The following is a 14,644-nucleotide window of genomic DNA, read 5'->3' on the forward strand; positions in this document are numbered from 1 at the left end:
AATGGGGCACAAAGTAGACTGATTTTTAGGCCCTGCTTAAAGAGTTTCCCTCACCACCCCTGGCTCACATTGTTTATAGATATCTCTGGTATACCTCTATTCTAGGAGCAGGTCCTTTATCTAAATTCTTTTAGGCAGTTAAGAGGGAGGTTACAAGAAAAACTTCTTGAATCTTCTGTTTATTAAAAATAATCAACAAAGAGACACATTTGTTGGGGTAGGAACAAAATTTGCTGCCCTAGAAAGAGATCTGAAGAGGTTAGGTTGATGGCTTTGCTATGTTGATGGCTTTGAAGACACAGGAAGATGGCCATGAGCTATGATATACAGATGCCCTCCAGAAGCTAAAAGGATAAAGGCAATGGCTTCTCCATTGCCTCCAGAAGGACCTCCTAGGGCGTCCAGAAGGAGACAGCCCTGCGGACACCTTGACCTTAGTCCAGTGGAACTAATTTTGGTCTTCTGACTTCCAGAACTGTGAGAGAATAAGTTCGTATGCTTTTAAATTACTGAATTTGTAATCATTTGTTACAGCAGCAATAGAAAATCCAAGTGCTGGGTACGCAGGAGGGGAAAAAAAAGGTCAAGAAGTACAAAAGAAACCTAAGCAAGAAATATTTGTAAAGGGCTTTATTTTCATGTTATTTATAAAAATACATCAATAAATATTTAAACTTCTCTATTCCAAGGCAGAGAAAAATACTGCATAATTAACATGAAACAAGGCATTATGCCTAACAAGGAAGACATAAAATGTCCAAGGGATATTTAGAACATTGTCATTTTTAAAGTTTCAGCATCAGAAATGTTGACCACAGATGGTGAAACTATTTCCATAAATAGATCGTCAGCAACTGACGATCTTCTCATCAGTACACAATGTAAATGTACACATACATTCCCCTACCTTAACAGTGATCTACGTGTTTGGATCCCCCGCTATTGTCTCCAGCTTTTTCACGGTGGATGGTACAGTGTGGTACCCAGCCAAAAATAAACCACAATACTTTTATGAATGAAAAACATTTAAAACACATCACCTTCAAATAAATAATAGTCAGCACTGAACTAACTTTGATTTAATGTAAAAATGACCTTTTAAATTAACAGTACAGAGAATTGCCAAACACATTCATACCTTTAAATATTAGATAGAATAGTAATATACAGGCTTTGAAAAATAAATAAATAAATAAATAAATACATATGTAAGTAAATAGAAGAGCTCTCATAAGAAACAGGCAAAAACATTAGACACAGGCCAGGTGGCCCCAGGAGCCATTTGTTTCTCTTCTTTCACTTTGATTCCACTAAGCCTGCAGTAGTAGCCAGTAAGCTCTCTCCAGCTCTCTAGATCAGTTGGCACTGTCCCTGTGATGAGAAAATGGGTAGTTAGTAGGACCGAAAACGTTGACCTCACAGCCCTGCACCAAGTGGTTGCTACCTAAACCACTGCTACCCTGTGTGGCAGAAAATGCCAGGCTCTTAGATGCTGTTTAATTAGAAATAAGGAGCCTGTGGTCACAATCTTATCATTATCTTCAAAAAGCCACAACATAATGCCACATTGGGCTGAAAAAAGTACATGCATGACATCACTTAAGCCTCATAGCAAACTCCATGAAGTAGCTATTATTATTTTCCCCATGTTATTGAGACTTAAAGAGATTAAGTACTTTCCCTGGGGTTATAGGAATACAAAGGGTGGAATCTAGACTCGCATTGGGGTGGAAGGGGTTGGTCTCACTGCAAATTCCCTGCTCTTCACCACTAAGCCTCAGAGGCCCATATTGTCCAAAACCAAGGGTTCTATTCTCAGGGCTGAAGCCCATGAGAGACTGAGGTAAACAATACCTGTTCCTTAATGGGCAGGAAGCTTTTTCGCATCGTTGGCTAAATCTACTTCATCTTTTAGGAACATACGTTTACCCACACTCATGAGAGGCGGATGAGGATGGAAGGCACTTGAAATATCCTTCTGACACCAGAGCAGATTAATGACCTTAACAGCAAATTTAATGGTGAAATTATAATGACTTTCACTCCTGCAGCTAAACCGTGGGTTTCTCTGATTAAAAAAAAAAAAAAAAGGAGGCAGATGCCTGAGTCTAGTCACACGTGTGAATAAAAACCGTAACTTACTTGTTTAGCATCTTATTGATGATTTTTTTAACCATGGGAGCTTCAGGGTTGAGACAAACTTCCTGACCAGTCTTGAGAGTGGCTCTGCAGAGACAAGGGAGAATCCACGTGAGGTCGGGCGGGGGGTCGGGGTGGGAGCGTCGGGACGGCGGGGGTGACAGCAACAGCGGCGGCACTTACACGACTTCCGTTTGGCCGCAGTGGGGTCCCGGGGGCGTCACCTGCACGCTCTGGATGTTCTTGAAGTGAATCCCCTGCAAGGTCTGCAGGCACCGGCAGCGCAGTTCGGTGACCACAGGCGCCCCTGCGGGGAGGAGAGACTCGGTTAGGGGGCTGTCCCGGGATGGGCACCCACCCGCCCCCCGTCCCGCCCTGGGGATGCCGGGCGCCGGGTCGCACCTGCTGCGCGCCGGCCGGCGGCCACCAGGAGCAGGAACAGCAGCGCGGCGCGGAGGAGCCGGGCAGTGGCGGGGGTCGCGGCGCGGGCCATGGGGTTCAGCTCGGAGGGTCGCTGCGTGCGGCGGGAAGGCGCGCTGGAGGGCTGGCGGAGCGGGCTCTGTGGCTCCCCGAGCCGGGCGAAGCCCTTTTATCCCGATCGGACAGGAGCCGGCAGCCCAGGACCAGGGAAATTCCCCGACGCACGTGTAGTTCCCGGTCCGGAAGGAAGGAGCGGCCCCTCGTGCCTCCCGCGTAATCCGCGCCCTCGGGGAGGGGGTGGGGTGTCGTCTCTGCGCCGAAATCCCTGCAAGGGGAGTGAGTCGCCTTGCAGGAGGTGGTGTCACATCTTAGAGGAGCACAGGCATCGTGACGAACGGTAGTTAAGACTGAGGGAATTAAGGCGAGGGAGGAGGGAGGCAGAGAGAACTGATTTTTCTTTTTCTTTTTTCTTTTTTTTTAAGTTATTTCTGAGATATACATTTTAAAGTAAGAACTGATTTTTCATGTGTTACGCATACGTATCTTGGGGCTTGATGATTTTATTTACGTCTGCATAAATACACTCTGTTAAAACACGTCATCTCAAATTATGCGTAAGAATGTTCCCTTATTTCCTGGTATTTTGCAAGCACAAATCAATCATACTTGGTGTCATATCATCCCGCAGTGATGAGGGGATGACCAGGATCAAAAGTTTAATTCAGTGTTTAAATTAGAACAAAGTGTCACAATGCTACAAAGCTGCTTTCCCCTATGAAATTCTGGAACTTCCAGAGCTCGAGTAAATCCATGATATACCACCTTTTTTTGTGTAGACGGTGTTGATTAATCCATGAAATAAGGAGCGGGTGGTCATTTGGAGCTGTTGCAGGGAGGGAAAGCTGTGTTGGGCTCACAGGTACACAGTTTCTAGTTTTATCCAAGAACAAAATAGGTCACAGGAATCAGGAGGGGATGCCGAGTGTGAGCAGCACGCTTTGCTCATCGAAGCACCAAAAAACATGTGTTCCTGTGAAGTATCTAAGAGCTAGATCGTGAATTTAATACCATTTGCTTGTTTCATGATCACAAATCTCATTTCATTTCCATGTGATATGGACTTTTCTGCTTCCAGCGATTTGATTTCCCTCTAGAGAAGTAATTGCTGTCATATTTTATTTTTTTTTCTAATTTCTAATAAGACACTTCAACCTGTTAACTGGAGACTTTATTATTGTGTAGTTTATTTCGCACCCTTAGTTTTAATGTCCTTTGTTGGATTATACTTAGGTAGGTTTCAGATGGTTTAGGTGTGATTCTGGATGCAGATCTGTGAGAGGTGTGGGGATACCCAGTGGCAAGCAAGAGCAGGGAGGGGCTGCTCCAGGGGTGGGTAGAGGCACAGAGCAGAACTCTGCTCCAGACTGCCTGGTGCATGACATTTAACCTGTCTGTGCCTCAGTTTCTCATCTGTAAAATGGGGATTAAGGGTAGTATCTTCTTCAGCAGGTTGTTATGATGAGTAAGTACGTTAGCATTTGAACACACCGGTACGTATTAAATGCTATAAATAATTTTTAAATAAATAAAATAGAAATTGCTTTTTCTGTATTACTAAGCTGAAACTAACCTGGGGATAAAATCTTTGTACAAAGAGAAAAGAATTATTGAAAAAAACAAAACAAAACAAAAACTCCTCCAATATAAAAGGTTGTTTATTTGTTTTTGTTTTTCTTAAGAGAAGACTTAGAAGGAATTTTTTTGTGTCGTCTAGTTTAATTGCTGGGTAATTTTATAATTCTAGTTTTAGTAGTTTCAACTACGAAGTGTGAATAAAAGTAAAGATGTCCCATCTTGATTATTAGAAAAGAATATGAATGACTAGATTATAAATAAAGATTTGTCTTTACATTTATTTTTTGTCAGTAATAGTCTGCACAGTCCTGAGAAAAAGGACAGGAAATTAAAAAAAATTTTTTTTAAAGAGTAGGGAATGAAAGATGATCTAAAGTTTATAAAATATGAGTAACTCAACAATAATTGAGAATTTGTTTAGATATTATTGTTATTTTTTATTTTTCTGGGATTCCTAATTGGAGATACAGTTGACGCTTGAACAACATGGGCTTGAACTGCACAGGTCCACTTATATGCGGATTTTTTTCCATAAATATATTGGAAACATTTTTGGAGATTTGTGACAATTTGAAAAAGACTTGCAGGCTAACCGTGTAGCCGAGAAATGTCAAAAAAATTAAGAAAAAGTTTGGTATGTCAAGAATGTATAGAACATATGTACATGTTAGTCTGCTCTTACATAGGCATAAGGTGAGTGATATTTAATATAAAGTTAATGTGTTAGTTTTCTTCCTGTTTTATAACTTTGCTTTCGTTACATTACCTTCATTGCATTACCATACAGTATGTCTTTCTCTTTCGTAATTGGGGAAACCGTGTATAAGGCTATCATCACAGGTAAATTTTTTTTTTTAATTTAACAATATTTCTAATACTATGTTATGAATATGACTGTAATACTGTAGGCCGTAAGATTGTTATAATGGTTCATTCATTAGTGTATAGGCTAGGCTACTGTGAAGCAGTTGTAACAATTACACTAGGCTACCACAAAGCAATCATATTGCTTCTTCATTATCAGTGAATTAATTATTATATCTGAAATAAATATGAATTTCTTTTTTACATTATCTTTCATTTTTGATGAATCATGTTAGTAATACATATAACATCTATAGTGTTTTGTATTAAATAAGACAATATTGATGGAGGTACTGACAGATGATTCATCTTATAAACAGACGACTTAATCTTACAGTATCAATAAATACAGTACAATAATGTAAATGTATTTTCTCTTCATTACGATTTTCCTAGTAATATTTTCTTTACTGTAGCTTACTTTATTTTAAGAATACAGTATATAATACATATACAAAATATGTGTTAATTGACTGTTACACACTTTCCGCACTTTCACTGCCAAGGGCGCGGGTTTGATCTCTGGTTGGGGAATTAAGATCCCACAAGCAGCAGGGTGTGGCCAAAACAAAACAAAATTTAAAAATTAAAAAAATAAAAAGCAATAGTGTTCTGAAAGCTACTAAAATAATCCAGTTCTTTCTTGTTTTAACAAGTATCTTCCCTAACTACTCGTTTTATAAGCTGAATGGCAGATGTATATGCCCAAACTTTCAACTAATACAATCACCAATTTTAAAAATATAGAGCCAACCCTAAAATAAAAACATAGGTTGCTAAATTTTATTTTGAGCTACCGTATTTACCGCATCTTGCAGATTTGATTGACAGTATATAATCTGCCTTTAAAATCCAGGGTTGCTGCTGTATCCCGAGATGACGGAGCAGCAGGAATGGGCAGTACCGTCTTGCTCTCCCCACGCTGGCCTTGGGAAGTTGTGCCTACAACTGCTAACCCTATTTTGTCACAATTACTACTTTGAGTAGAATGAGTCTGGCTCCGAGGGGAGAAGAAGGAAGATGTTGGAAGCATTAAATCCCTGGATCCATCCACTTCTTCAGTCCAGAGCGTTTCATCCAATGTCAGTGTCATCCACCTGGTCCAGTCTCTAGTGCACGTGTCACTTCTGCCTGCCTTGAGCCCCTTCTTCCTGCTCCTGGTTACAAAACCTTGGTTTTCCGGTGGGAGAGACTGTTACTGAAGAGAATTTTTGAACTGCAACACCAAGCTTTATCGCATCTACTCATCAATCTTTTAGTTTCATAGGTCAAATGCTTCTCTTCATTAAGCTCATTTGAGTTAGGTTTTTGTTACTGACTCCACTGATGCTGGTTATCTTATCTCACACCTAGGAGGGTGTTTCAACTCACATTTAATGTCTTTCTTTCTCCATTTGTTTCAGCATTTTCAATGAGAATTTTTTCAGCATTTATAAGGTGGGAATGAAGTTTGGTGCTGGGGATATAAAGAGGAATAGAAGAATCTGCCGCCCTCTAATTCTCAATGCAATAAGGGAAGTGAATGTACAAATATAATTTTTTTTTTTTTTTTTTTTTTTGCCCCGCAGCTTAGTTCCCCCGGCCAGGGATTGAATCCGTGCCCCCTGCGGTGGAAGTGCAGAGTCCTAACCACTGGACTGCCAGGGGAGTCCCAACAGATACAAAACTTTTAGGGAAGCTTGGTAAACACCATGGCAAACCATCCCCAAGGTATTAGGAGTGAGGAGGGACCCCCAGTGCAACTCTTATATAGAGTGGCTTTATGAGAGATGTCAGACAGTTTTCCTGAAAGCAGTGCTCACTCACGTTAGTCTTAAGGATAAGGAGTTTTCCAGGTAGAGGGGGAACACTGAGGGGTGGAAAACATTCCAGGAGAGGGCCAAATGGGCAAAGGCATGGCTATTAAAAAGAGCATGGGAATACTGGGAGAGCAAGCGGCGCGTGCAGCCGGAACTGACTCTGCCAGCAAGGAGAGGCGAGAGACTGCGGCAGGAGCAGGTGGGAGGGCTCAGACACTGGAGGCCATGTGCCCATAGGATCCTGCTTGTCCATCAAGACCCAGTGTGGGTGTTGCCTCCATTGGGAAGTCTCTACATGCACCTCAAGGTATTTCCATAGCCCTCTTGCACGGACTACACCATGACCTTTATCAGCTATCTACCACGGGGAGGGAGAAAGGCTAGGGTAACCTAAAGCTTCACGGAGTGTGCGGAAAATGAGGGGTGGTAGATACTGTAAAAAAGTAATAAGCAGAAACCTCAGTTAAATAGAGTTGAGAGACCAGAAGGGGGAGCTCTCACACCCTGGGACAAGAGCAGAGCCCAAGAGGAAGAAGAAAGACTCCTTTCCTGGCAAGGACATGATCAATGACAATCCACGGACTCTTTGTTTACCATAGCCCCCAACTTCCTTCTCCTATCTACAGAAGTGTTCTTCTTTTGCCACGTGGGGACTTGCACGCAGCTTGCCGTGGTTACAGATCCCCAAATTGCAGTTCTCTGCTAATCTCAAGTAAACCCATCTTAGCTGAAGAAATATCTGACAGTCTATTTGTTTGACGTCAAAAATATTAAATCAAAAGACATTTAGGAAGCACACACAATATACAAGAGACTGTGGTCAGTTTTGCAAAAGACATGTAGTGGGTAAAGCTGAAATATGAAGTTCTTCTTCACGCATACTTTCTTCTGCAGTAGAGCTAGTCTTACCTTCTGTTCCTATAGTAAAGACAGCCTGGTGGTTTCAAAGTCTATGATTATTTAAATTCATTTCAACTAGCTCTGAATACGAACTAATATATTAGATTTGGGCATAATTCCAAGGCTTCTAAAGAATAAATTTCAATATAAGCTTTGTATTTCCATTTTCTTAGGATTGTTTTTTAAACTTTTACAGAAGTAATTAAATTACATTACATATAGTATAAGCCAAAGAAAAACAGAAATGCCAAAATTACTAAAGAATATGTCAAGAAATAGATATAGGAAATGAGGAAATGTCTCTGTGGAAATGTTTTTTTATCACACTTGGCTGTGATGGGCATGAAAACAGCATGATGACCCTGCTTTGATGCTTCCTGTTTGTGGAAGCAAAATTTAGGAGGTTGAGAAATTAGTTATAAACCACAGCACACACATCAAGTACAGTGATATGTTACATATTTCAGCGAGGGAAGTTACAATCTTCATAAAAATCCTGATGATCAGAGAATATCTTCTGTAACCTTTCAGAATTTAAAAATCTGTTGATACATTCTTTATGGCTCATATATGCTCTCTTTTAGAAAATGTTATCTGTGTGTTGGAAAAACAAATGTCATTTATGCAATTGTTAGGTGAAGCATTCCTATGTGTTTTCTTCAGGCCAAATTGGTTGGTCATGTTGTTTAACTCTTCTATACTGTTACTGATTCTTTACTGCTTTGTCTATTAAGTATTGACAGAGGTTTGTTAGAATTTTAAACTATGACTGTGGCTTTGTCTATTGCTTCTTTTAGTGTTTCTCCATTTTGCTTTATATATTGTGATAATATGTTATTAAGTTCATAAAATTTTAGAATTATTTTTGTCCCTTGTAAAATTGCCACCTTTTTATTTTATATTTTTGGCCATGCCACAAGGCATGTGGGATCTTACTTCCCCAACCAGAGATCAAACCTGCGTCCCCTGCTTTGGAAGCACAGTCTTAACCACTGGACCACCAGAGAAGTCCCACCATCTTTTTATTTTAAATCAGCCTCCTTTGTCTCTGACTACTTCTTTCCTTAAGTCTTAACGTATTAATTTGGTCTTAAGTAATATATCAATCATTAACAAATATATCAATAATTTATATTAATAATAAATTAATAATTATTAATAAGTAATTAATATATCAATGGATTCATGCCAAGTTTCTTTCAGTTGGTTTTTACATGATATAATACTTTCAATTCTTTTCATTTCAAGCAATCTGGGTCTTGATATTTAAAGTGTGCCTCTTTTTTTTTTTTTTTTTTTTTAAAACTGGCCAGAGGGGAGGATTCTTTTTTTTTTTTTTTTTTAATTAATTAATTAATTTATTTATTTATTTTTGGCTGTGCTGGGTCTTCGTTTCTGTGCGAGGGCTTTCTCCAGTTGCGGCGAGCGGGGGCCACTCTTCATTGCGGTGTGCGGGCCTCTCACTGTCGCGGCCTCTCCCGTTGCGGAGCACAGGCTCCAGACGCGCAGGCTCAGTAGTTGTGGCTCACGGGCCTAGCCGCTCCGCGGCATGTGGGATCTTCCCGGACCAGGGCTCGAACCTGTGTCCCCTGCATTGGCAGGCGGATTCTTAACCACTGTGCCACCAGGGAAGCCCTAAAGTGTGCCTCTTTTAAGCAACATAGATTTTTTTGTCTTAATTACACAGCCTGGTAATTTTTGACTTTTAATTGGAGTGTTTATTCCATTTAAATTTACTATAATTCTTAAAATAGTTGGATTTAAGTCTACTATCTTGCTATTCTAGTTGTCCTATCTTTTTAAAAATAAACTTTCAATTTGGAATAATTTTAGATTTACAAAATATTTGTATAGATAGTACAAGGAGTTCCTGTGGACCTTTTGCCCAGTATTTCCTAATGTTGATATCTTACATGATTATAGTACACTTGTCAAAACTAAGAAATTAACGTTGGTACATTCCTGTTGACTAAACTCCAGTCTTCCTTCAAATCTCATCAATTTCCATTAGTGTCTTTTTTCTATTCCTGGATCCAATCCAGCACACCACATTGCATTTAGTCATCATGTCTCTTTTTTCTCCTCTGACCTGTGGCAGATTCTCAGTCTTGTCTTGTCTTTCATGACTTTGAAGGTTTTGAAGAATACTCATTATTTTGTAGAATGTTCCTCAATTTGGGTTTTTAGGATGATTTTTTTCATGATTATACTGGAGTTGTGGGTTTGGGGTGAGAATATCATGGAGATGAAGTGCCCTTCTCATCAAATCATATAGGGGAGGGGTAACATGATATTCACATGACATAAGCGGTCATAATAACCTTGAGCTCTTGGTTAAGGTGTATCTGCCAGATTCTCCACTGAAAGGTTATTGTTTTTCCTTTTTCCTTATCTCTTTTTTGGAGGTAAGTCACAAAGTCCAGCCCAAACTCACGTTGGGAGGGGAATTAAACCCCACCTTCAAGAGGCTTTACTTATATTATTAGGCATTCTTCTGAAAGGAAGCCATCTGTCCCTGTGCCATCTGTTGTTTTGTTCCTTTATTCCTTAATTTTTGTCTACTTTTGTATTATTCAGGTATTTTCTTTTATTCCATTTTATCCCCTTTTCAGATTTTTAATCCAAAATTTTGCATTTCCTTTTTAATGGTTGCCCTAAAATTACTATATGCTTGCCACAGTATAATTTTCCTTAATACATTAACAATTGAAGAGATGTATCATATTCTAAATCCATTTATCTCCCTACCTATCATTTGTTATTTTTGTCATGTATTTTACTGTACAGTATGTATTTATCTCCATTGGTCATTATTATTGTTAAATAGCACAAATTGTTTGAGTTCTTAGGAAGAATCCACTTTTCTATCCTTTGCTCCCAGCTTCATTAAAAGGAAAAGAATTGCAAAATTGTTTGAAAAACCACTTACCAAAACCATTTAATAGGAGCTCTTGTTGAAATATTGATAAAAATTCAACAGTTTATGAAGAACTAGTTTTGAATAACAGATTGGTCAGTGTGGAAAACAGCAATATTTTATATAAAACTAAGATTCTCAAGGTGGTTGGGGAGGGTAGAGTGCCAAATACTCTTTTTTGAGTAACAGAAAAGTAAGGGAAGTAACAGCCAGAAGCTGGCATAAAGTTAGGTACAACCTAAGTCTAACTGTATAATACTTTGGGGGGCACCCAGGAGGAACCAAAGATCAAGATGAATAAAACAAAATCTAAGCATGTTATTTTTTTTGCAAAACCTTTATTTTCATGTCATTTAAAAAAATGTAACAATAGTTTTAACTTCTCTGTTCCAAAACAAAGAGAAACACTACCTAATGAACATTAAACAAGGCATTATGCCCTACAAGCAAGACATAAAATGTCCAAGAGAAGCTTCAACATAAAAATGTTGACCACATAAAGTGAGATAATTTCAATAAATAATAACTGACATTGTTTTAAACAAGTACAAACATAGATGTGCACACACTTTCCCTGATTCTAACAGTGATCTCACTGTCCAATTGCACGGATCCCCTCTCCCACCCACGCCCTCCACCTCTATCACAGTGCCTGGCACTTTATGGTCTCCCAATAAAAAATATCAGTTTAATGAGACATTTAGAACCCATCATCCTCATATTAAATAACTATCAGGACTGAGTTAAGTTTGATGAAACACATTGACATCTTTAAATACTAACATGTAAAATATTAAAATATGAGCTATGAAAAATAAATAAATACATGTATAAATAAATAGAACTCATAATAAATAGTCCAGCACATCAAGTCCTTTCTAGGTGTCCCCAGAAGTCAGCTGTTCTCTTCTTCATTTTCAGTTCCTACAAGAGCAGAGACCACTCTTCAGGAAATGCCGTATGAGCTTCTTACTTCTCTCTAGGTCAGTTGGTGCTGCCCCTGTGATGAGAAAAGGGTTAGTGTTACAGGTGCTGAAGAAAGCTGCTTTTCTCTTTCAGGCCCTTGAGGCTGGAGGGACTTCTGCATGTAGACCCTGGCCCAGCTCTGCACTCAGAAAAGGTTCCTGCTCAAAGGGGTTAAAAACCTTTCACAGGTATCCTGGACTTGACCTCAGGGAGGTCTCACTGAAAAGTCCCTGCTCTTCACTACTAAGCTTCAGAGGCCCATGTTGCCCAAAACCAGGGGTTCCACATTTCAGGTAGAAACCATTGAGGAATGGAGGTAAACAATGTTTGTTCCTTAATGGGTCACAAGCATTTTACCATCCCTGGCTAAATCTACTTCATCTTTTAGGAACATAGCCACACTCATTTGAATAGGGATGGAGAGGGGGATCAGGACAGAGGGCTCTGGAAATACCCTTCTGACACAGAGCAGATCGAATTTAATGGGGAAATAATAATGATTTTCAGTCCTGCAACTAAACCATAGGTTTCTCGAATAATATTTTCAGGAGGTAGATGCCAGTATTTGTGACCAATGGCTCTAGTTGCAAGTGGGAATAAAGTCCATGACTTACTTGTTTAGCATCTTATTGATGATTTTTTTAACCATGGGAGCTTCAGGGTTGAGACAAACTTCCTGACCAGTCTTGAGAGTGGCTCTGCAGAGACAAGGGAGAATCCACGTGAGGTCGGGCGGGGGGTCGGGGTGGGAGCGTCGGGACGGCGGGGGTGACAGCAACAGCGGCGGCACTTACACGACTTCCGTTTGGCCGCACTGGGGTCCCGGGGGCGTCACCTGCACGCTCTGGATGTTCTTGAAGTGAATCCCCTGCAAGGTCTGCAGGCACCGGCAGCGCAGTTCGGTGACCACAGGCGCCCCTGCGGGGAGGAGAGACTCGGTTAGGGGGCTGTCCCGGGATGGGCACCCACCCGCCCCCCGTCCCGCCCTGGGGATGCCGGGCGCCGGGTCGCACCTGCTGCGCGCCGGCCGGCGGCCACCAGGAGCAGGAACAGCAGCGCGGCGCGGAGGAGCCGGGCAGTGGCGGGGGTCGCGGCGCGGGCCATGGGGTTCAGCTCGGAGGGTCTCTGCCTGCGATGGGAAGGCGGGCTGAAGGACTGGCGGAGCGGGTTCTGTGGCTCCCCGAGCCGGGCGAAGCCCTTTTATGCCTGGTCGGGGCGGAAGCTGGCAGCCCAGGGCCCGGGAAATTCCCCGAAGCACGCGTCGTTCCCGGGTCCGGAAGGAAGGCGCGGCCCCGCGGGCCTCCCGCGTAATCCGCGCCCTCGGGGAGGGGGTGGGGTGTCGTCTCTGCGCCGAAATCCCCGCAAGGGGAGTGAGTCGCCGCCACGCCGGGGCTACCGCCTGCGAGGGCGGCCGTGGGCGCCTGGCCACCCCTGGTCGCGGGCGGTGAGTGTCAGACTGGTTAGACCAATATAGGGACTGCACCACAACTTTAGGGCGAGAGTTAACTTATTCTTTTTTTTTATAAATTTATTTATTTATTTTTTGGCTATGTTGGGTCTTGGTTGCTGTGCACGGGCTTTCTCTAGTTGGGGCGAGCAGGGGCTACTCTTTGTTGCGGTGCGTGGGTTTCTCATTGCGGTGGCTTCTCGTTGAGGAGCACGGGCTCTAGGCACGTGGGCTTCAGTAGTTGTGGCATGTGGGCTCAGTAGTTGTGGCTCATGGGCTCTAGAGCACAGGCTCAATAGTTGTGGCACACAGGCTTAGTTGCGCCACGGCATGTGAGATCTTCCCGGACCAGGGCTCAAACCTTTGGTCTCTGCATTCGCAGGCAGATTCTTAACCACTGTGCCACCAGGGAAGTCCGAGAGTTAACTTCTTCTAAAGACACTTCTGTTTTGGAGATTGGAAGAGTTGAGGCTGGAATGGCAGCCTTTTTTTGTCTGTCTCTCTTCTTTCTCTTTAAGTTGGGTTTTGTAGATTTTATTGATCCCTGGAATAAACGCACTCTTTAAAATTACATCTGTCATCTCAGTTTGTGTGTAAGAACGTTTGTCAAATTCTCGGTGTTTTAGGATCTCAAATAAATCACACTTAGTGCCATTGTTTTTCCGAGGAGGGGCCTGGGGGTAGGCCATTGAACAGGTTAATTCACTGTTTATTTTAAGATACAGTGTTGTAATTTCTTATCTGCCCTCTCTTTGAATTTCTGGAATTTAGTCATTACAGGAGCACCACTTTTTGTTGTATAGGAGGCTGTGTTTTCACTCATGACAGTTACTCGGGTGTTGAAAGGGGCCGTGCTGGCCTGAGGAGGTCCATTCCCCTTTTCTAGGCTTGTCCGTGGACAGAAAAGATCATAAACATCAGAAAGCTAGTACCTAGTGATTCCTGACTTTACTATTGATATAAGCAGCAAACAGATATGGTTTTCAACATACATAAACACTAGCTTACTAGTATATTTCACTCCAGGTTGTCTGAATTTGCCTGTTTCCTGGGATTGATTCTCTCTTGAGTATCAGCTATCAATGTACTTACATTTCAGATTCTATGTAACTGAGGCCTTCTCACTTTCACCATCAGTTCCAATATCCCTTTTGGATTAAACAGCAGATGGTTTAAGTTGATCCTCCTGGATCGATGAGGACCTCAGGGCTGTGTGTGATATTCTGTGGATGCTGTGAGAAGGATTGGGGAGCTGAGGGAGTGGGTCTACCTCAGGGACAGCTGAGAGTTTGTCAGGCAGTCAGGGCTGAAGTCTCAGCTGCACACTTACTTGCCACATGGCCATGGGACCACAGGGAATTATTTAATCTCTCTCTGCTCTCGCTTTCCCTCTGTTTAAGAGAGCTAATGATAGTGCCTGCCTCACAGAGTTGTTATGAGTATTAAATGTGTTAACATTTGTAGAAAAGTAGCACATACTAAATGCTGTATAAATATTTATTAAATAAACAAAATAGAAGTGTTTTACAACCTTAATGTTATAGACTAGACGTTTGG

At 41.6% G+C, this 14,644-nt stretch overlaps 2 protein-coding genes across 2 annotated transcripts; both read right to left on the reverse strand.

Annotated features, from left to right (window-relative positions):
* Positions 1-710: 710 nt before the first annotated feature.
* LOC137764115 (growth-regulated protein homolog alpha-like) lies at positions 711-2,712 on the reverse strand. The gene is made up of 4 exons (XM_068542822.1): positions 2,542-2,712; positions 2,323-2,446; positions 2,143-2,226; positions 711-1,371 (listed from the first exon to the last, which is right to left on the reverse strand). The coding sequence occupies exons 1-4, from the start codon at positions 2,630-2,632 to the stop codon at positions 1,356-1,358; spliced, it is 315 nt and encodes a 104-aa protein (XP_068398923.1). The 5' UTR covers positions 2,633-2,712; the 3' UTR covers positions 711-1,355.
* Positions 2,713-11,071: 8,359 nt separating this feature from the next.
* On the reverse strand, positions 11,072-12,801 carry LOC137764117 (growth-regulated protein homolog alpha-like). Its single transcript, XM_068542824.1, has 4 exons — positions 12,654-12,801; positions 12,435-12,558; positions 12,255-12,338; positions 11,072-11,674 (listed from the first exon to the last, which is right to left on the reverse strand). The coding sequence occupies exons 1-4, from the start codon at positions 12,742-12,744 to the stop codon at positions 11,659-11,661; spliced, it is 315 nt and encodes a 104-aa protein (XP_068398925.1). The 5' UTR covers positions 12,745-12,801; the 3' UTR covers positions 11,072-11,658.
* Between the last annotated feature and the right edge of the window lie 1,843 nt (positions 12,802-14,644).

Source organism: Eschrichtius robustus, chromosome 4 (genome assembly GCF_028021215.1).
Source record: "Eschrichtius robustus isolate mEscRob2 chromosome 4, mEscRob2.pri, whole genome shotgun sequence".
Lineage (NCBI taxonomy): Eukaryota > Metazoa > Chordata > Mammalia > Artiodactyla > Eschrichtiidae > Eschrichtius > Eschrichtius robustus.

Excerpts from the sequence above, each read along its gene's own strand:
- LOC137764115 (XM_068542822.1), bottom strand. The coding sequence starts at position 2,632 with ATGGCCCGCGCCGCGACCCCCGCCACTGCCCGGCTCCTCCGCGCCGCG. Across the intron at positions 2,447-2,541 it reads CGCCGGCCGGCGCGCAGCAG|GGGCGCCTGTGGTCACCGAA; the intron begins GTGCGACCCGGC and ends TCCTCCCCGCAG. Across the intron at positions 2,227-2,322 it reads TGCGGCCAAACGGAAGTCGT|AGCCACTCTCAAGACTGGTC; the intron begins GTAAGTGCCGCC and ends TTGTCTCTGCAG.
- LOC137764117 (XM_068542824.1), bottom strand. The coding sequence starts at position 12,744 with ATGGCCCGCGCCGCGACCCCCGCCACTGCCCGGCTCCTCCGCGCCGCG. Across the intron at positions 12,559-12,653 it reads CGCCGGCCGGCGCGCAGCAG|GGGCGCCTGTGGTCACCGAA; the intron begins GTGCGACCCGGC and ends TCCTCCCCGCAG. Across the intron at positions 12,339-12,434 it reads TGCGGCCAAACGGAAGTCGT|AGCCACTCTCAAGACTGGTC; the intron begins GTAAGTGCCGCC and ends TTGTCTCTGCAG.